At 41.9% G+C, this 22,935-nt stretch overlaps 1 protein-coding gene across 5 annotated transcripts; it reads right to left on the bottom strand.

Annotated features, from left to right (window-relative positions):
• Window positions 1-840: 840 nt before the first annotated feature.
• Window positions 841-22,002, bottom strand: PLEKHF2 (pleckstrin homology and FYVE domain containing 2). Of its 5 annotated transcripts, none has more exons than XM_074577471.1 (2): window positions 21,897-22,002; window positions 841-3,171 (listed from the first exon to the last, which is right to left on the bottom strand). In XM_074577471.1, the coding sequence occupies exon 2, from the start codon at window positions 3,155-3,157 to the stop codon at window positions 2,408-2,410; it is 750 nt and encodes a 249-aa protein (XP_074433572.1). In that variant the 5' UTR covers window positions 3,158-3,171; window positions 21,897-22,002; the 3' UTR covers window positions 841-2,407. The 5 variants fall into 5 exon arrangements, with proteins under 5 accessions (XP_074433572.1, XP_074433574.1, XP_074433571.1 ...); XM_074577473.1 differs by having other exon boundaries at window positions 21,945-21,976; XM_074577470.1 differs by having other exon boundaries at window positions 21,867-21,973.
• Window positions 22,003-22,935: the final 933 nt, after the last annotated feature.

Here is a 22,935-nt window from a genome sequence, read left to right as displayed (position 1 = left end):
ATTCACAGATAAAAAGATATTTGAAGTAAGTACAAGAACATTCTGCAAAATATAGGATGTGATCTAACTGTCGGCACCCCTCTTCCCACCCCCTAAAAAGTGCTGAAAAGTAAGCACAACATATAGAAACACAGGGAAAGTACACAAAGAGACGGACTCTTTAACAAGACAAGTTAATATTTGACAGCTTAAGAGGGAACAATTGCATCAGGAAGAAAACCATTGTTAGTCATCAGAAGGTATGTACAAGGGAGGTTTGTACTTTGATTCTGTAGAAAAACTGAAGCTGACAAGCCTCCATTCCTGAAATATAAATATTGAGTAAGAGAGGTACAAAAAGTAAGCACTATCAACTGAAAGTGCCTTCTCAGAAACAGATGGTTTTCCCCTGCTGCAGGTCACCATTCCCTCATCTTTTACGGAGTAAGTACATGTAGCTACTTATTTCAGACAGTCTTTGAGTATGTACAATTGTTTATTGCTTACTGGGCAATTCTACAGAATCTTCCTAGTCCCTAGTCTCCATCAGAAAGCATTTTCCCCTTTTAATGCTTATTTCAATGTAGATTAAATACTCTTCAGTGCTTTAAAAAAAAAAAAAAACAAACCACCCAACTTATTTTTAGATATTGCTCAAGCTAAAAACATTAATGCAATTTTCACCCAAAGCAATATATTGCAGACTATTAATGCAGAGAGCCTCCCCTAACGATGCTAAGTGCGTCTTTAGCCACCAGAAACCTCATGGAGGGCTACAGCTTTGAAGTGCTCTGCTAGTTTTTCTTAAAAAGAGATTCTGACTGACATTTACAGCGTACAGAATGGGAGACTAGTGCAATATGCAGCATTGATTGTTTATTCAATAAATATTTAACCCAATTATTGCCAACCAAGGCAAACAGTGCAGAAATTGTCACTTAGAGAGATACAAAAGGTTAACATTTTTTTTGTATAAAGTCAGTTGCTACTATACTCATACAACTATTTCAAAGAGGTTTTTCTGCTTCAAAATTGACACTACCAATATAAAAATATAGAAACATAGCATTTGGGGGTTTAACACGTCTTTGCAAGTCTAACTTTTACATTTATATAGGAATATGACATTTCTGTATTCAAGAACTTATTAAAAGTAAAAATGAATACTATGATAGAGACATTTTCTGCACTGACGATTTCATTACAGTTCTTAAATACATCTTTCTTGGTCCTGGGTATACATCTAGAATGAAATAACTTGCATGTCACATTTAACCTGAGGTCAGCTGTGTAAAAAGGAAAGCCAATTTTATAAGGATACTTGCAGGCTTTTTGTTCAGAATAGGAGGTTATTTTTAAACAAGCCAATAAAACTCCTGGAGAAAAAAAAAAAACCAACAAAAAACCCAAACAAACCAACCCTCTCACCAATGTTTTAAGAAACAATTTAGCATCGCTTGGGGGAATTATTTAAAAAAAATATAGAGGCCATCACATTCAAATGCTATATCACCCAACTAAAATTTCAATACACATTTGCCAAATTTGAAACTTACAAACTGTTCTGAAAAGAAAACACGGAAGTCCCCATGAAGAGTCACCCTAAGCTTCTCATCTCAAGATCCCGACCCGCAATGCAACTCCTGCAAGAAGAACCCCACTGAAGCCTGTGGGCATCTGTGGAGTCTTCGGGTCTGCCTGCACAGGTGAGGACGTGAGATTCGGGTCTCTATCACCCACCACAGGGTACAGTTATGACCTTGTCAAAGCTCCACTTTGAACACAGCCGTTATTTTCAATAGCACCAACAATCTCTCAGATACCAGCATCAGACAAATACAGAGGACATAAGTTTGCTTCTTCCTGAATCAGCACAATTGGTACAAGGCACTGCTTGGCATAGGAAGTCATAAATAAGAGCAAAACAAGACAATTTCCAAGTTTTGTGACATTTAAGTTTGTAAGTTATGTCACATTTCAACTTATTATCTACAATGGTTAGAAAAATAAGATGGTCTGAGGGATTAACCAAAACATCACCATTCCATGCATGCTTACAGTTTTCCTCCCCGTATGTAAAAAAACCCATATAACATATCAATATGAAGCATTAGGAAATATGGGTTGTTAAATTAAGAAAGTACATTTTATTCTCCAATCTTCCACAAAAGTCTAAACTAGACACAACTCAAGTATAAGAAGTTGGAAAATATTCTGATAACATTTGCAACAGTCTGTCCCTGCAGAGGAGTGAAAAAAATATTGTCTACAGAATTCATAGATTGAGGCACATCGCAATTGAAGTTATTCAGGCATATTTTATGGCTAGAACAGGGTTTTTCTGAGGAACCTCACTACAGACTTCCCCAAAAGCAGCTCCATATGGTTTGAAACACAAATTGCAACACATGGAAAAAATGTCTGGTCCTTAATCACTACTGTCTTCGTCATCATCATCATCAGATACATCATTTAAAGATGATTTAGGTGACTGGCTGTAGGAGTCTGATCTAGTGGACTGACAAGCAGTCATCTCCCCGGTAGAAAGAAGATCATAGCAGAAGTCGCAAATTCGCACAGGCTTGGAAGACTGGCTTGGGAGAAGAAACCTCTTTTCAGAGCAAGGCCCGCAGACAACAAAGCCGCACTTGCGACAGTGGTGACGACGGTTGACGGGTGTAAATTTTGCTTTCTGACAGCGCATGCACACAGTGGCTTCTGAGTCTGGTACCCAGACAGCTGCATGTTCATTGCTAGGAGTCTTCCCGCTTTTGGAAAGCAAATCGGAAACACACTTATTTATGTGGTTCATCCACTCAGACTTCTCTGTAGCGGTGGCAGCGTAAACCGCGAAAGACTTGGTTGGTGTCTTGATAAGCCACCCATTCCGTAAGTCTCCCTCATCCTGGATGGAATCAATAGTGACGTTTTCCAGTGGGATTATGTGCTGTTTATTGTATTTCTTCTTCTGGATGACAATGTTACCGTAAACAAGAATGTCGTTGAACAGGAAGAACTGCCTTGCTTTGGGCTTCTTCCTACACAGCTTTGTTAGCACTCCCTCTCCGATCAGAACACGACCAGGAATAGTTAGGGGTTGACCAGCTGCTCCAAAGCAGTTTTCCACTATACTTATTCTTCTAGTATTTGCCTCACTGTTTGCCAAGCGATCCACCATCTTTCACAACTATCCTAAAATTAGAAAAAAAAAGTTTGTTGTTAGAACAGGACTGATTCAACAGCAGCCTTCCTCAAGGAAGGTACCAACCCCGCATTTCTTAAAATATCTCACAGAACCTGCTGGCTCAGAGGCATCGACTTGGGCTAGATTTAAATAAGTATTAACACCTAAGAATTTTTAGCAGTCGATTAGTCTTTTTGTCGAAAGCAAAAGTGTTCCATCCAGCTGACAGCTATCTTTATCACACAGCCAGCACCTACAGCACTGCTCTTGAGAGCCTCTGGCAACAGACCAGGAGCCTTCCTCTCTAGTAAGGTTACTGCATCCTGGTTCAACGCTCATGTTTCTCTGTATATCCTCCTGCACCTGCTCTCTGGATGGCAAAAGAAAACATCATCCATCATTCCAAATTCTAATACTGACAGAAACACCAACTTAACTGAGCAGCTTGAAGACCCACGTTAGTGTTAACATCACAAACAAAAATGATATAATTGACATTCACACAGGAAACCACCATACCCAACCTCAGTATCGCTCTTTCTTCAGTACGTAAACCTTAAATCACAGGCCAAAACCATGAACTAGAAACATTTTGTACAGACCACAGCTTGCACCCCACGCACATCTGCTTTCATGGCAAACTGTTGAGCCAGGAGCAGGGAGCGAGTCACGGCTGGTGGCCCATCACCTGCTTGCTGCTGCCTTCTTTTGGCAGGGGCCCCACAGACCCACCCTCCTCGAGCCACATCTGCATCCATCATGATCAGGCAATGTACACAGACGGCCCAGCACAGAGGACAAGTCACACCGCTCACAACTGCTCCTGAGAAAGATTAAGTGACCTGCACCAGCTGAAAGTTGAGGCAAGAAGGCTTTGTGTCTCTCAGGAGGTGCTGATGAACTAAAGAGTACATACATTCCAGTTACAGCTTAAAACCACCCCTCATCCATCCACAAGTAGCAAATTAGATTCTCTCTTGTAAGGGTAAAATTCCTAACAGAGAACTGAAAATAAGAAGTCGCTATAGTGATTCATACCTCAACAAACCACTCTTTAGCATGTCTTTTACCCTAGAGCTTCCTGGGCAGATGTCAGGCAAAGGGAACTCCTGCCAGTCTGATCCAGATCTGCTCCCCACAAGGTCCTCCCAAGTACAGCCATGAACCCTTGTGCTTGAGACAGCCAACAGAGGCAACTACTGAGGGCAGACTTGTCTCTCAGCATGCAAAAGACAGCTCTCCTGTGCTGGCCTTTCCAGCCACCACAGGGCTGATGCTCATGACACCCTTTGGTACAGCCACTAAGGCCTGAAGGAGAGCAAACACTCCAGTGCCTACTGTTTGCACTTCCCAACACGATTGCAGTTTGGGAAGTCCCCTGTGTTCACCTACCTTTTATTTTAGATCTACGTTGCCTGTCATCAAGAACAAACTGGGCTGAAAAAAAGGCTCAAACTCACTCACTCTGCCATAACCCAGTCCAGTCAATCTTCCTCCTATGAATCAAAGCTCAGATACTTCCTTACAAAATATGGATGAAACTTCTTCACAGAAATTTGGCAGCAGAGAAACCTCTCACCAGGCCTCATCTAAGTAAGTGTGTTACCTGTGATTATACAAATCCACATGCCCAATGTTAAGTGTGATTAAAAAATAACTTCTAAGTTTCTGCTTTGAGAGTCTAATTAATTCCACACTAAAACAGTTTGACAAGTGGGCTTGCTCAGATGTAACTAAACTGACTTTTCTTTTTAAGCTCTGCACGCAACATTATCTTGTATGAAAGTCTGACACTGAAGACAGAAGAATCTATTAAAGATATTACTCAGCACTACTTTTGAGTTTTATTTATGTGCCTTACAGCACTAGTTACAATATGCAAGTATCATGTTAACCAGTTTTATGATTAGTGGAATTACAAAGCCACCAAATCTGGAATTATTTTGATCTGCAGAAGGCCAAGACCAAACAAACTGCCTTATAAAAAGGGTTCAAGAGATTTTATTGTGCTGCGTAAAAAAAGGCTGACCTCCTCCCTGTCCAGTGGCTCCCTATTTGATCAGTTAGAAAGTATTTTCTTAACAGTAAGCTTAAGTCATCCTCGCTGCAAAACAAACATTTCTTTTCACTCTTCAATGAGAATAACCATCACTGCTTCCTCTATTAAGCTTTCTGAGGACTGAAATGCTTGTCACATCTCTAGAGAGAAGACTGGGAGTCCAAGTGGAAGGAAAAAAAAAAAAAACAAAACCAAAAAACACCAACAACCCTGTTATTTCCCTCTCCTTCACCAGCCCTACTTTTCTGAACCATTAGTCTTGTCAAGGTTCTCGAAGCTTTGTCCATCATTCCCTCTAAGAGATGACCAGAAGTGGACACTGTACTAATTCCCTAAATCCTTCTGCAATACCAAATTTATGTGACACGGTTCTGCCTTGTTTCCTTCTGTGGCAATACCTATTTATGATATCTGCCCTGCTCCCTTGTGCCTTTTTTTTAAAGGCTCTTTTATCTTCACAGAGAATTAGATCAGGGCTGATCAAGTTAAGAACAAACCAGAAAGTTTTAGGTCTCAGGTTGGCAGGATAGCCGCAGTAGAGGGATACAATGGGAAAGGAGGTTCTTAAGACAGTGCCTTGCATACCTTGGCTTACACTGCTAAGTAAACAGAAGTATTACAGTTTGTGTTTTTTTCCTCCTAGAGAACAGCAGAAGACTCAAGTTATATCAATATGATTCATTTTTTTTAATGCTATGACTATACAGGCATGTCCAAAATTTACCTTTCAATAGACACCTTATTTTTTTCAAGCATTCCAAGCACCAATACTAACTTACACGCATGGGGACACACAATACCCACCCTCTACATGTTTTATTCATCATTAAAATCTAGCCACTTTCCCCCCCCCCCTTTTTTTTTTTTTTCATATACACCTTCCACCTACCTACTACCACACAGCAAAGAGCAACCATACTGGCACTTGGGAATGAATTTTTCGGGTAAGTGATTGGCTTCACTTCTACTACAGCCTTGTCTAACACAGAGGTGCCACTCCACAGAAGTGCTGTTGGCTTGTCCCAACTCTCATCTATCTACCAATGAGAAAGTACAAAGGAGGGAATGCAAAAGATAAACTAGGAACTTTTTGATGTGTATTTGCTGTAGCCCTAGTCTCAAAAATCAAATTCAGGTGCCTGACTGCTAAAGCCCAGGATTTGGAATGAGGGTTAATTGCCATTAACTACCAAATAACCATTTCCACCTAACAACATACTGGCCATAAACAGCCTTTGCAAGTGCCAAAGCTGAGCTGACAGCCGCTTTGGACTTAGAAAGCAAGGAGTCAGTCACAGGGTCAGTGTAAAGTTATTCAGTAATCCCATGTTCCCTGTGAAGCGGGCAAGGAAATCAGTCCTGAGAGTGCAACGGGGACAGACCAGAATACACTTTTCTGCAGGCACAAATCAACATGTGCCACTTATAAACTTACACTTTTATACAAGTTATCTGCAAATTACAGCAAGTTAATTGCTTTTGCTAGTCCACAAGGGAATTCCCTCCCATCTCCCCCCAAAAAACCCACCCACAATTATACTGATGAGCTTCAGTGAAGCAAGCTCTTGGTGTGAAGCTACAATGACCTGTAGGAAGCACTCCCTGCCCCACGACTTCGACTCCAACCCAGCACGCACTGCACTCCCTGCCAATAAACAGCAAACTTGGATCAAGGTCACCACGAAAGCTTTCAAAATACAAGTCACTGGGAGAAGAAAACAGGGGGAGAAAATGCTAAAGGCTTTAATTAGCTGTTCTCTAGGACAACCTAAGAGAAAACAGCTCCAACTAGGATCATTTAATAATCATCATGGCTTGAAACCAAGCCACATGACTCCAGAACTTGTGCTGAGGACTGTACTTTCAGCTTGTTGTGAAAATAATCACTTACCAGACTTAAAGCAAGAATCCACAGCAACTGAAGGACTAATAAGAAAGACAAGATAATCGCATCTCTTCTAGACTGAAACTCTTGTCTATAACATTCAACAAATTCTCACCTACCAGCCTCAATTAAGGCAATAAAAGCCACAGACTGCTGATGGATTATTCCACCTTTCCAGGACACGAATTGTATTTTCCTACACTAATAGATTAGACTTTTTAAAATAGGCACTCCAACATTTTTCTCATAAGTTTTTAAGAGAACTAAAAATTAAAAATCCATCTGAAATCCTATGCACGCTGATGCTCATTCACCTTCATTAGCCTTTTCTGAGAAAGGAAGGAAGTTCAGAAATGGATCATGAGAAACCACCTAGAAAGTATCACAATTACAAATAATAACGAAATGTGGAAAAAACAGACCAGACAAGCCATCCCTAAGTCACAAGACCTAAAGTTAGGAGAAGAGGTGCACCTCTTCTCATGAGCATGAAGACCAAGGAGCTGTTAAATTAAAACACTGTCTGGGCACACAAAGGAACATTTAACCCAAGATGTCATAGTCCAAAAGCTATGCAAGGTTATCGGTTACCAGTCTTTTAAAATTACAATCTTTTCTTAAAGCATATTCAGATATATGGTAAAAGGTAACAGATCAGACCCTGGAACTGCGTGACAACATCCTGTGCTCTGACAGCTAAAAACTTTCTTCTGAAGTTTCTACTGTTGGCCACTACAAGAAGCACATACGGGGTTGTCTTCAAGATACAAGGTCTCAAGACCCGATCAAACAAAGCAATTCCCAAGCGATGGCAAATCACTGAAAACATGTCCCAGATCTTTCCCAAAGCAAGTGAGGAATAACGCAGAACCATGGGCTTCAAACGACAGGCTACACAGCTCCACTTAAGGGGAAAGTGCGAGCATCTTATGCACAGTCCAGGCTTATGGATGCTGTGAAGTCAAAAACCTCAAACCTATTGTTCAGACTTTTATCATGTTTGACTCGTTTTACACTATTTGCATACAAACTCCCGAAGGTCCCCAGGCCCTTATGCAAGAAGGACTCCATTTGTCTATAAGGACCATCACACCAGATTCATTTTCTGTGTCCAGACTGTACTGTAGAACTAGCTGCTAGTCAAAACATTCCAAAAATAAATAGATAGCCTTGTAAGAAAAATTAGCTACACAGAGCTGCACCATGAGCAGGGTTTAGCAGCTTTTCCAAATAAATAGATTTCAACTCTCAAAATGCTGCAATACCTTCAGTTTGTCCTCCTCCTCATATGCATGCTTTCAGTAAGCCCATTTCACTATGAAGATGCCAGGCAAAGGCTTTAATCTCCATAGCGTAATACGCTATTTAAAGGTCACAAAATATTTCATGACACAGAAAGCCCCAATTCCTCTGCTATGCAGAACGGAGCTTCACACTAAGTTATTTCTACTTTTACTCACAAGTAGGTTCTACAGAAGTAACAATTCTGTTATCAAGACATCAAGATCTTGTTCCTCCCCTATTTCACTCCAGTTTTACATTTGTATCCTGTTGGAGAGAAGAGTCATCTTCAGAGTGAGACAACATAGATATTACTGAAACCTTTGAAAAACTAAGAAGTTACCCACTTACCTAAAACACAACCCATGTTGAGGAAGTCACGTATTTACTACAGTCATTAACATTCCAGACTACTACAGCAGGAGAATAATTGTTAGGGTTGCTGCACGCTGACAAGTCACTCCCCACATAGTTGTTTCTTTCTGCCACTGTATCCTGGTGACCAAACTGGTGATCTCCCACGACTCCATGCTTCTACGGGTCTTACTTAAAAATAGGAAAATGTTTATTTTATATGCTAGCTCTGCTCTTGATAGAGGCCAGACTAAACTGCACAGAAGAAAAGCTGTAGTTGAAGGCAGACAAGAGGAGTCAATTAAAGAGAAAGCAACCCTGGCTGACATAGCTACACCTAATTCGGCACTGCCAGAAAAGTCTTTTACTAATACATCAGCACTGTAGCATTTGGCCTGATCGCCACAGAGCAGAACCACAGACAACATAAAGGTGCTGGAGGGGAGAAACGAGATGAAAAAGAGCTAGTACGGCATAGTGATACGGCTTGCATACAGCTCAGCAAAAAAACATTTCCTCACCGCAGCTCAGGGCATACCACCATCATGACTGCACGACAGGCACAAACAGTATGCAGGAGAGGAACACAATCCAAATTCCCAAGTTTCTTTATCCACACAGCAGCGCTGGCAGTGCTCCATTACTTCCTGGCCTGGGCAAGAACGAGTCTTGTCCAATAACCAGTCCCTAACAAGCATTAATTAATAAGCATCTAATTTTTAGCATTATTTTTCTTCAAGGGAGGAAAACACTACTGGCCTTGCCACAATTACCAGTGTATTTATCATCATCTTTACAATTAGCAATTAGGCTGTTAACAGTTACATTTAACACATTGCATTAATACAAACCAGGCAGTCTAGATTTCTCAGAGCCATGGTATAAGGATGCAGGCACCTCATCCATTACTATGTACATTTACAGTTATAGTGACAGCTTTAAAGGAAAAAGAAGAAAAGTGTATTTAAACTGCTGAAAAAAGTACAAGAGCTCAAAACTAACCACACAGAGTCCCATCCAGTCCTAAAGCAGCAGCAGATACTGGATGTTTCCAAGCCAGATTCAGTAACACGAGTCCAATTAGAAAAAAAAAAGTCTCTAACCACAGTATCTGATCACACCATTAGATCAGATGAAATGAGATCTAGATATTGTTGCAGTGAAGCAAATGTAGAGAACAAAAGAGAGAAGACTCGGAAATGGCAGAATCCAAAAGGAATAAAGAAAAAATATGTAGAAATAGCAGATCTAAATGAAAGCACATTATACCTTGCAACCCAATAAACTTCCAAATAATTACCCAGCTGTCATACAGAGCCCTTGTTCTCACACCTGCATTTGTACATACAGCCATCAGCAACTATGTTCCACCACGTACATTCAAAGTAACCCATTTTCCTTCTTGCCTAAGGGTAACACGTGTTTCATAGGGAAAGTTTCTGTTTAGAGTCACTTGAAGGCAAAAGTCAAAGGTTTTACCACATCTGACTCCACCACTCGAAGGCTCTGAATAAAATAGAGATTTCAAGCAGAACTGAGTCTTGTTTTATTATACTTAATCACACAAGTTAAACATACATGAAAGGTACATAAGATCAATAAAACTTTTACAAGACAGAAACAAGTAAATTGTAAACCTAAAGTGGACAAGGACTATCTGCAGATCAGATATCTAATGTGCATTAAATGACTGGTTTGTAAAATGACTCATCTTTTGGATCTACAGAGGAAAACATCACACTCTCCTTAAAAAGAGTTCATCAGGCAGAATCAGTCATTTAGTACATAGTCACATATCTTTTTTTAATAACAGGTTTCAAATAATCATTATACATTATATTATCACGTCAGACTCATTCAGCTTTCCTCTTGCACTTTACCTATGCAAGGAAGATGTGCTAATTTGACTTACGATTGAACAAACACAAACAATTAAGTTACCCAGTACCCTCAAGCACCCCTCTGACTTAAAACTCAGTCTGAAATGGTAGTATCGCTACTTTTTGTGGACAAACTTTCAGCTATGAAGGCATCTCAGTATTGTAAATACAGTACTCTAATCTCTATTAATATTAGACATATTGCTCTTAAGAGCAACACTTGACTTAGGGCACCACTGCCAAGTAAAACACAGTGTAAATTTCTGAAGTGCAGCCTGTTTAAGGAAACTCATCAATGTCTAGTTTTGGTGTGTAAAAGTGCCAAACTAAACACATGCACAGCAGATACTCTTAAGTTTCTGATACAGGTCAGAAATCGGGATAAATTTTAAATCTTACTTTGGCCTCACTAGTTTCTTCTCCTACACAGCCTCCTCCAACACATACAGAGAAGGATGATACCATTGCTTGTCCTGAATGTTTCACTGTGTCATCTCTGTTGGCAAAATTAAGCTTTCTGTGCACTTAGATCTGATTAGCTGTAATCAGAATCCAAGTGTTCACGCACAAGTCAGCACCACCTGTCAAGGACCATAAAGGTAATACCAAGAGCTGGATTAAAGATTATACAGAAATACCAACAAGAGGTATTTAATTGAACTTTATTTCTACCATCCAGTATGTAGAATAAAATATTGAGGAAAATGAAGGTTTAAGTATCCATTAACCCATTTATAAATCCATTAATATTTCATTCTATATTTTACAGTTACTTAAATACATCTGTAACAATTAACTTGCAGGGTTTTCACTATATATTTCCATTATTCGCCAGTTGCATTTTATGAAAGAGTAAAAAGATCAATTTGACCATAAAGTTAAATGAAATTAAAAGAAATTTCACCCCAGAAATACTATGTTGAGAGGAGATACGTATATGACAAACGCTTTCTAAAGGTCTTTATCACCGCTAAGAGCTAATGCCTGTAACTGTGCTGGAGCTAGCTGTCCTGGATGCTATTTAAAACACAAGACAACAACTGTCACTTAAAGAGAAATACAGCCCTCTAACAAGCAGTTCTCTAATAATTCTCTTCACAAAAGTATTTCCAAAACTGTTGTATTTGACAAACTGTCTTGCTGTTGCTACTGTAACCAGCTGCTAAGGATGCAGAGGATAACCCTGATGGTATCTGAAATATACAAGTATCAAAAATGACAAAAAGCTACATCAGAATACTGCAAAGAAATAAGAAGGACCAAGAGATTAAAGATACTATATCAAAGTAGAGATGACAGCAGGAAAGGAGGCAATAAGATCCCTCTGAACTTCTTCAATACAGTCTTTATCCAGAATCACTTTTGACTAATCTGGTTAAGGGCTGCAGCATTCGGAAAGGTACCGGTAGCAAGACAGAAATTTTAACTTTATTTACAGACACACACACAAAAAAATATTACCTTGTCCTTAAGGCAATGTATGCTGTTGCCTCTTTGCACCATTTTTTCATGCTCTTATTAATTATGGGCCTTCAATAAAGTCAAAAAAGCAGCAAGAGAAAACACCGGAAAAGGATGGTGGCAATACCAAGGCTGCTTCGGACTACTTTAAGGAAGCAAAGATGTTTGTGACATTTTTCATCCAAACACTACAGAGACAACAGTGTAAGCACCAATCAATACTACACTGGCAGGAAAGCAGAAGAGAGGATACTGTGGACCTCTCCCAAGTCTCATTTCTATGATTCTCAGGGTAATGTTTTCTACATTAATATGATTTTTTTATTTTTTCTTCCCCACTGTGAAGACATGGCTTCCTGCATTGCGCAAGCCTGTGGAGCAATAGCTGTGACATGGGGAAACACAGATGAGCTAACTCACTCCCTTACTGGTATATCCAGTATGAACCAGCAGCCTTAACCTTTCATTTGTCTCAACCTGTTGGCTGGTGTTCTGGCATCAGCCACAGACTCACAGAAACCATGCTGGAAACACATTAAAAGCATCCACATAACATCATACTGTGCGAACTCCGAATACTCTGTCTTGCCAGTATTTTAGAAATCTTTAGATTATTTCTCAGTCCAGCATTTAGTCATGTCCAAATTAATCATGAAAGAAAATCCATGCATTTGTCTAGTCAGATGCCACCATAAACCTATAATTACCGTAACAACCCAGACAGATCTGTTTGTTTTTTGTTTTTAAACTGCTGCAAATGACTGTCACAAGTCTAGTCCCACTAAAACTCTTCTTGAAAGGTACAATGTAGAAATCCCTATTTTAACTGCCTAACATCTTACAGTTTAGTAATTCTTTCAATACATTGCAGTTAATTTTAGTATATTCTAATTTCTAAGTTACAAGGAAAGATTAACATTTCACTTTAATTGACCAGTGGTATAAGAATTGCTCATAGAATGTAAGTGATTCTAAATGAAGAACAACAAAAAAACCCTCTATTATCAAACCTGCATGGCAAGTGTGTTACTCTTCAAATTTGCAATAGCTAGTATCCAACTGAGCGAGGAATGCCTGGAAAGACCAATTCCTTTTTGGGGATGGAGATCATTTCTAGGTAGATCTTTCAAGATGTATGACCTTATATTCCCCAATCCACTCAGAAGCTAGTTTGGGTAGAGAAAGCTATTTTTAGCAAAAGACTCTCTCTTTTGCCAAGCAGCACATGTATTAGCACAGCAAGAGCAGAGCAATGCTGGTTTACTATTCAGGCTGCTCTGCTGAACAGTTAGCACACTGCCCGAGCTGCTGTATGCAGGCAAACCCATCCACCTTCTGCACAATCAGCTTCTCACCAGGTTTGGTATTTAACACAATAAACCTCAGCCGGAAACAGAACACCAATTCGACCTGCTTGTAAACAGAAAGACTAGCTCCCACATCCCAAATGAGTTGTAATGTTAAATAATCACAGAGGAGACCCGAGGAAAATAAAAGCATGCGTAAGTGGGCTGCCCCACCAGACGAGTCTGGCCAGTTTGCAGCCCGCCCAGCATGAAGGGTAAGAGGAACCACCTTGGCCATAACGCCACGTGCTGTCATGCCAGCATCCCTGCTCCAAGCAAGAAGCATGTGGCGCCCATTAAAGACACACGAAAATCCAGAATTGCTGAGTCTCAAAGCTGCTCTCACTACCTTCTCCCACTTGGCCGTAACAGAAAACAGGAAAGATGGAAACCCAAACAATACCACAGAGAAGTACATGATCAGGAGAGCTTCAATCCATTCCTAGACAAACTGGAAATGGTTGTGTTTCCCTTTTATCCCCAACTTCACTGGAGAAAGTCCCTGAATGCCTGTTAGGGGAGACGAGACCTCACTGCAGAAGCCCAGGAGCAATGTTCTTGTAAGAGATCCAGATTTTTAATGAAATCAGCTGCTTGTTACCACTGTCAGGCTTCTATTTATAATAAACTATGGTAGCTGATATTGTTTTTGTCTCCTGGCATGATAGAGACAGAGCTGCCGCTGGAAAGAAATACACAGTTCTCCATCCCCCACCTGGCAGTCAAGGGCTGAAGCAACAAAAGGAGCAACTTCTTAAACTCCTTTCATCTCCACATCCTTATCCATCTGCATCCCCAAGCACCAGTACAGGCTTACATGGCTCTGAAAAGCACTTATGAAACACAGTACTGCTGCCATTTAGATGAGAAAATTTTTAATGCCTTTCAAGATGTGAAAGAGGAGGTGCATGCATGTGGAAAAAAAAGGTAACGGCTAGAATTAAAGGAATCTTAAAGAAAAAAAAAAAAAAACAACAAAAAAAACCCACCCAAACAAGAAATCCAACCCTAGAGCCACACAACCCCGAAAACCTGAGTTCCACAAACAGGTGAACATGCAGGCGTGACCCACCATGAGCAGTGTTTCCAAACTCATCCATCAAAGCACAGAAAGCAAGATCCAGGCAGCTATGGGCATATCAAATACTTGCAGCTGTCAGCATAGTGAAATGAGTATAAGTAAAAAGGATGAGTTTTTGCAAGTATATATATAAAAACTATATATTTATAAAGCATGTAACACACATGTGCCCTTTTAAATTAATTAACAATCAACTGAAAAAAGTCCAATATTCAGATCAAATCTTTGCTGTTACAGGAAAATACCCTCTTATTTTGACTTTGCATTTGCATGTATTTAGGAGTGCTAGCGGCAGTTAGCTTAGCCTCTGGTGCTAGCAGACTGCATCTTTCACCTTAACCAAAGCATTGGGAACATACACCAGAATATGGTATCAAAACCAGCTTCCACAGATCTTAAGGCCAAAAAAATTTAAGATCCTTCCAGAGTTCTCCTCAGCTCTGAGTAGCTAAAAGCCATCAGAAAAACAGCAGACAATAGACCAACTCCTTAGAAACACACCAGAAGAGTCAAGGGAGGAGGACAGGAGCCTGGGATGCTGCTCCGGCTCAGGAAGCTCCAGCAGACACAAACCGCACATGCTGGGCCAGTGCCTAAAGGATCACTCAACCAGGCTGCAATGCCAATCACTGGAATAGGTTTTTCTGTTTACAATTTAACGTTTCCCTACTCCAGTTGTTTAGCTGTTTGAATACTCTCCCAGCAAATGTTATTTTCCAGTTTGGCAGCAGTGACTTATCCCTCCCTTCTAGGCCGCCTGGACAGGCACCGCTGTGCCCTTCCCATCCGAGACACTGCCTGCGAAGGAGCAGCTTAACTGATGACAGCCCACTCCAGCAGCACCGAGGCATCCACCTGGACATCTGGGCTAGCAAATAACTTGACATAGGCAAATACTACCACACTTAATACTAAATGGACATTGGGTGAGGGACATGGGGGGGGGGGGGGGGGGGGGGTGGAAATCAACCAAAAGGATCTGACCAATTTCAGAGCAAGCTTAAGTTTTGCCAGCCCCTCACACCAAGAGAATCCACAGCATCAACATACCTTTTAAGTCTTGAAATAGACTTATTTAAATCCTTTCAGGGAGGAGACCCAGTATCAGTATAGAAAAAACAGACAGCTCTTCTACAAGAAGTCTTGCCCAATCCACCTTGCAAGCAGTTCTCCAAAACCAGATTGGTTGTGTGGTTTGCTGTTGTTATAGACTATTGTATTTAGAGCACACACAGAGGCAACTTGCTTTCGGCTACATAGACCGTCTCCCGGTCAACGTGAAAATGAGGATTTGGTCTTCAGTGACTGAAATAAATAGTATTTGCTAGTATGCTTCTTGCAGCATCTTTAACCTACAAGTAGAGAACATTTACAGAAGGATTTCCGACGTATATATCTCATACACAAGTGTACACTAAAAATAGCACCTCCTAGATTTCAGAGCACCTGCGTGTTTTAGCATTTGAGAGCTACCAGAACATCTACATGTTCAAACGAGCTTCCTCAGGTTAACAGAATTTTATTTTCCCCTTCTTCAGGGATGCACACCTATGACACACCTGACTTTGATCACTGGCTTATGTCTTTTTACTATGCACAGGTACTTAAAACAGGCAGCATAATAAAAAAAAAATAAGTTTTCTGGTTTAAGTTTTTTTTAGTTTACTTTTATTACCATTACGAGAGAAGGTACGGAATTTTACTAACAGTCCAACGGGGACTAGACTATGGGTAATTGATTATAGCGTGACCAAGCTACAGAAAGACTTACCAAGTAGTCAAAGTTCAGCAAGAGACATTAACTTCCTACAAATTACTGCAACACAAAAGGACTTTTGCTTTTATCCAGACATGTTTTTTAAACAAAGTTTTCCATGCAGTCTCACAGTTTACAAGCACAGCTGCATAATCACATCATTATTTCATTTTTTTTATTATACCAATATTCATTATTTTCACTTGCATGTGTCCTTTAAATTCAGATACCTTGTTATAGGAAAAGAAGCTGCATGATAAAGAGGTTTCTTTTACCAGCTCAGTAATTCCAAACATTTCCACACAACTAAACAAGACACAAGCCAAGTAACAACACTCAAGTCTTCTGACCAGGTGCAACTACCTCACCTTTTCATTGCTCTTGACTTAAGTTAAGAAATCTCCACTTTAGGGGGCAACCCTAATACTGCAGAAATACTCTCAGGAGGCCAGGCAGCTGGCCACTACCTAACAGAGTCAGACAAAGCACTGCTGCAGAACATTTTCAATATTTTAATAGGAAACCAGAATATTCAGACATACTAAGGTCCTTAAAATCCTGAAGAAAACAAAACAATAAAAGGCAGCCAAACAATTCCTACCACTATTTCACCAGCAAGAACAGACTAAGGGCAAGTATGGCTGGCTGCAGGGAATCTTTTTCCTATCATTTAAACCTCTTGAAAGAAGCTGCTCAAATTGGTACCAAAAAATGGCTCAAGGCCCAGTAAGCATGCGCACAGCAGGGCCGTCATCAGGCTACAAACCACCAGCCCAGCAGAAACCAGGGGTTTGCAGGCAGCCAAAATACATTTTGGGGCCTGGAATCAAACTACATGTTGTGATTTTCAGGAAGCTTGACAACACTGAAGTGCTGCAATCATGGACCTGTCCCTGTCGCCTCCCAGCAATATTTAACATTTATTTATCCAGCAATATGTAAAATACATAAGCCAAGCACTGAATTGCTCCTTCTTGAGCAAGGGACATAAGCCCTTTTTTACACCCAATGGTGCTACCTGGTGACATAAAGGTGGACAGTGAAGGTCTAGAAAACCGACATCTGACAGCTATCAACCAAAACCAAAAGGAAAGCTTTAACAATGATACCATAAATATAACTTGTCGGTCTTCAATGTCACCAGCTTTTCAGTCATAACCCATGTGTTAAAAGGGTGTCTGTGCTGCTAACCTAGATCAGAACGGGGGGAGTGTTAAAAAAAAAATTAAAAAAAAAAAATCACTGTCACACACAGCTATCAGAACAGAAGTACATTGAAAAAAAATCAGTCTCAGAAGTTTTGCATTACCAAGTACTGACAGCTAAGTCAGGAGAAATTTAAAACAGAATCAGAAGGGAAAAAAGAAAAAAAAAAAAAGTCATTTCCTGAAAGAGCCCCATAACCACAGCAGCTTACTGTAGGTGGCCTTCCTGGGAAATGCACTCGCTGGCCTTTTTCCCTTTTACTGCTTGTCAAATGTGTTTGATGCATTTTAAAGTTATATGGAAAGCACTTGGAGTACAGACATTAGAGCACTCAGCACAGCCCAGGCCTCCGAGCGCAATAAACAGCGTCCAGAATACCGCAGGGGCTCGTGGCCCACGTGATTCTCTTCCAACAAACCATTTTCCTTTGCTCTTAGGCCCTTATTGCTGCAGCAAAGACAACACAATCCAGAGGAAAGTTTGAAAACTGCACAAAGGTTTGCACTGAAGTTAACCTGCACAGCTCACTGTTCTGAGAAAGATGGTATCTGACAACCTGCACAGCAGTGTGTACAGTACACTCTTTACTATTAATTTGCATTAACAAATTATGCTTACACTTTAGAAATGCAAATGTCAGAGAACATGCTGTAACTTTTCCTTTTGCAGAAGGCATACTAAGTACTTAAAGGAAAACGGTTACCTCTAGATGATATGCTTGAGGTACAAGAGGTATCGAGTGAAAGCTAAAGATGCTGATAGAAAGATACATCACTACCTGACAACCCCGCTGTATCTGTTCGAATCAGTATAGCTTCTCAAGAGATTGCATCTTAACACAGTAACTAACAGGTTCCACGTCATCTTATCACACTCAGGAAGGGGGCGGGGGAAACGTAGGGAGAACATTCCTGTATTTGAAATCCTTAACTTTCAACTGGGTTTTTTTTCCCCCCCTTCTTTTACACTTATACAAAATGCAAAAATCCTGCTATATTATATACAGAATATGGTTGAAACTGTTTTATTGTAAAATATAAGAATGCAAAGAAAAAAAACAGAAAAGAGGCACTCAAAAATAATTTTTAAAATCCACAAGTTTGCCTTATTAGTAGTAGGTTAAAAAAAAAAAAAAGCATCATTACATCCAAGGCAGTAGCACTCTTACCTATTTATGTAACTTTAGAAAACCAAAGTAAACATATGAGTGTATTTTTGACTAGGTAGTACTAAAGTGTCAGGCTGAAAAACATGAAGTACTCTTCTGTTCAATAACACTTACGCACAAGAATATTTATTTTCTTAAAAGGAGAATCTTTGTCCTACAACTCTCAGTCAAGCCGCTTCTCATGCAAGCAGACTCCTTTATTTCAACAGAACTACTCATGTGGCTCAGAATTTGTAGGACTCTACTTGCTAACACAGTTGTCATCTCATCTTATAGCTTATGACAATGCTAAAATAATCTTCAGTATGCTAAACATGTTCTACCACACCTATCTACAGAGTAGCTTTTCACCCCCCTCAACTGTAAAAACAAGTCCTCTGCTAAATCATGAAAACAGAAGTTATTCTACAACAGCCAACTTTGCATTTGCTGCATAGGGAAAGAGTTTTAAATATGCAGTTCTACTTCAAAAGCCTATTTTTGCACCTTATTTATTCTCTTTTGGAACAATCCCAATTATCACACTTCCACCAAATTACTCAATTAATCCTTGCAAGTAGTAAAATATGCACATACAAGCCTCATCTATCATTAAAAAAGAGTCATGAAAATCAAATGGAAAAGTATGCTTGACTATTAACAAAGCTTGAAATAAGGCGAAAACATGCCTTTAAAACTTGAAGCAGTACAGAACAAGGTTTAATTTCTTAATACAAAACCCAAGAAGTTAACAAACTTTCTTGCCTACCAAGAAACTTATCCATCATCAATGTTAGGGTTTCATTATTTGATATCACCCACTAATAAATGGCCTTTAAGACCAAAAACTTGCACGCTGTTTGTTTGCTTCACCACCGCTTCTAACATTTTAGCTAACAGACATCTTTCCAGAAAATGCTATCTGCAAGTATCAGAAACCTCAACTCTCCCCTATCTACATGCCGTTTGACCCTAACCTTTCACTTTAACACCTCTAGCCCTCTTTGGTGAGGACAAGTCACCAAAAATGCTCCAAGTGTGGCAAAGCCAGGTGCTTGTACCCTGCCTTTCTTGCCCTCACTTTGCTCTTGGCAAGGTCGGCCAGATGTGCCAAGCCCCATCATATTGTGCCTCACCTGAAACTGCAGTTCCATCTCTCTTTACTGCGCTGACTCAGGAGAGATGAAACCCTCCCGCATCCATTAACCACAACAGTGAAACCTAAAAGTCACGAAGCTGTGTGAACAGAACAACCATTTTAACGATAATTTTTGTAAAATAACGGGCTTCAGCATGTTACAGGTAGATCTTCTGTTCATCCATGGACATACGTAACACTAGATTTAAGTCTCAGCCCGTAATTTAAAGGAAACAGAGTGCAGCTCTTGCTAAATAATGATTTCATCACTTCATCTAATGAAAACTTGCTTCTAGGTGAAAAGACACTGCTCCATTTCTTTTTAGAAGATATGAGAGGAAACTGATCCAGCTTCCCCAGCTCCAAATTTCTACTCACCCGTTTTCATTTAGCATTTAAGAGATTTCCTTTATGTGGGTGTCTATGATGGGCAAAACTCACAGACACTCCAAAAAGCACACGGCCAATTTGCATTCAGAAGCAAGAATTTGGGACTCAGGCACAAAACGCTTCACTTTCACTGCTGTTTTCAACATAAGTAGCACTGCCCTCGTACAACTGGGAAAGCGTTATTTAAGAAACTCAGTGGCTATGCGCGACATTTAACTACATAAGGATTTTTATTTGTCACTTGATTTGTCAACAGTATTTAGATTATATAGTTTAACAGCAAAAACACTGCCTTCTGAGCTAAAGAACAATTCCTTTCTACATGTTGAGTGCATACAAAGAAAATCATCTCTAGCATCTCAGCATTGACTACATTGCCACCTTTAAATATTTGCCATCTTTAAATCTTCCCTCCTCTCAGGTAGCCATCCGTAAAATAATTCAATATACAAGCATCAGAACTTGAAAGCTGAGTATTTAAGTTCTCTTTATTTCAGGAGAGAAACAGGAATTGGCAATCTCAGTTCTGAAACCGATTCCCGTGTAGTTGCCTCCTGTATTAACCTCGCCTGAACTTAAACTGCTAGGCACATCGCAGCCTCAGATGTGGTGTTGGCCAAACAAGCACCAACCCCTTCGGCAAATACTCAGCACACCCCACAGCCGGAGTTAGGACCTAATGACGCTCCTGGAAGCGCTCTCATCAATTCAACCGAAATACAGGCAAAGGAACCCTCTCAATCTCGGGTTAAGGATACGACGGGTCATCTCGGTTATTAAAAACTATGGCACTGACGCTCCGTGTCAAGACTTGGCGCTTCCCTCGGCGGCGGCGGAGCCGATGCCAAGCCGCGCTGCCCGGCCGACTCGCTGCTCCCCTTCTCGCCCTGAGGAGCCGTTCGTACCGCGTACAACCGTCGGTGCCCGTGCTCGCGGCGTTTCGCGGGAGGCGAGAGGAAAAACATGTGGCTGCCTTCTCCCCAGCCGCTTCCAGACAACAGCTTATGCGCCACACGTACCTTCAGCAGAGCAGTCCTCTCCAAAATACAAGGATTTCACACACACACACACAAAAAAAAAAAAAAAACAACAAGAAAACCCCACAGCACCTTATGCTCGTAGCCGCACCACCCGCGGTTCCGCTGCTTTTTTATGTATGTTTTTTTTTACTACAGCATCCAGACTTCTCAGGCGACTCGCTCCCAGAACGACGACGACGGGGCGGGGGGTGTTAAAGCCGCAAAACGAGGCGCTTCCCCGCGGCGGGGGAAGGCTCCGGCGGCGGCACGGCCCGCGGGGAAGGAAGCTCCCTCCGCCCCGTCCCGCCCGGCCCCGGTCACGAGTGGGGGAGTTTCGGGCACTTATGTAACCCCGCGGGGCCGGGGCCGTTGTTGTTTCCCCCCCCCGCCGTCGTTTCCGAGGCCCCGCAACTCCCTCACCGCCCTGGGACACGCCAGCGCCCGCCGCCGCCGCCGCCATCTCCCCGCTCCTCCCCAAGTCCTTCCCGCCCCACCGCCTGCCTCCCGGCGGGAAGCGCCACTGCCCCAGCCCCACCACCTCCCGCCGGGCAAACCTCCTTCCCCGCCAGGCAGCCCCCAGCTCCCAACATGGCCGCGGAGAAGCGTCTGAAGCCCCGTCGGGGAAAAGCTCCGCCAGGAAAGTTTCCCTCTACCCTCCCCGACCAGCCCCAGCAGCCAAACACTACCCCCGCTCCCCTACCCAGAAGGCAGCCGGAACCACGCTGCTCACCCAGTACCGCTCCGCTCCGACTACCTCCACCAGCCCCACCACCCTCACCCAGCTCGGCCGCGGTCATACACCCCGCCAGCGGGGGACGGGCTCCGGGACACCGCCCGCGCGGGGCGGAGCCGCCGCCATCTTGGGAGGAGCCGCGGGGCGGGAAGGGCTGAGGCGGCGCCACCGTCCCAGCCGCGGCGGGCGGGTTGGCCGCGGGCCTGGCCCCGCCGAGCCGCCCTGCGTGGGCCCGGCGCTTCTCAACCCACGAGTGGCACCTGGTGGACCAGGGGATCTCAGGCCACGACAGATTTACCTCAGTTTCCTTTTTTTTAAAACCCCACATTTCCATTCTTTGCGGACCGTCCCAGGCTAATGTTTTACATCCATGGCTCCAAGCACGCTCTCCCAGAAGTAAATACGGATGGTCACGTTTTCCATTACCTCTCTCTACATAAACCTTTTGTAGTCCGTGGAAGGGAGTTACTAACGTGTTTTAGCTTGAAGAGTTGCCAGCCTGGTGAAGCTATGCCAGGTCTCCTAGTACGATTCCCACTGGGAACACCACGCAAGGAGCCCCTTCCCTGTATTACCATTTTTAGCATCCACGCATCAGGCCGTCTAGAGCAGCATTTTCCAAATTAGCAGCTGATCTGCTCCTCCCAAGATTTCAGGAGGCTGATGGGTGCCCGCAGAGCCTGGGGGTGCTCTGGGGAGCTATGGGGTGGGAGGGAAGGGGAGACAGCTTCCCCCATTCCAGCTGTAGCACCATGCGCTGCTCCAGTGCCGAAGTCTCTGCGCTGGAAAATATCCTGAGGGGCTTTTTTTTTTTTTTTAAAAGAAAGTTTTCACTTACATGCAATACAGCAGGGTTTCAATTTCCAAATTTCACATTATTGGGCAATAATGCGGCTGGCTTTTCTGGGGAAAAGAAATAGAGTAGTTAGGTGGTGGGGCTTTCCAGCGGTAATCACGAACGCACTGAAGTTTCTGAGTTTCTTCTGAATTTTTTATCCCAGCTCAGACCGGGGCATGGACAGGCAAGAGCCGCATC

This window comes from Larus michahellis, chromosome 2, assembly GCF_964199755.1.
Source record: "Larus michahellis chromosome 2, bLarMic1.1, whole genome shotgun sequence".
Taxonomy (NCBI): domain Eukaryota; kingdom Metazoa; phylum Chordata; class Aves; order Charadriiformes; family Laridae; genus Larus; species Larus michahellis.
The sequence above is the reverse complement of the archived record's forward strand: the minus strand, read 5'-3'. Positions and strand labels throughout refer to the sequence as shown.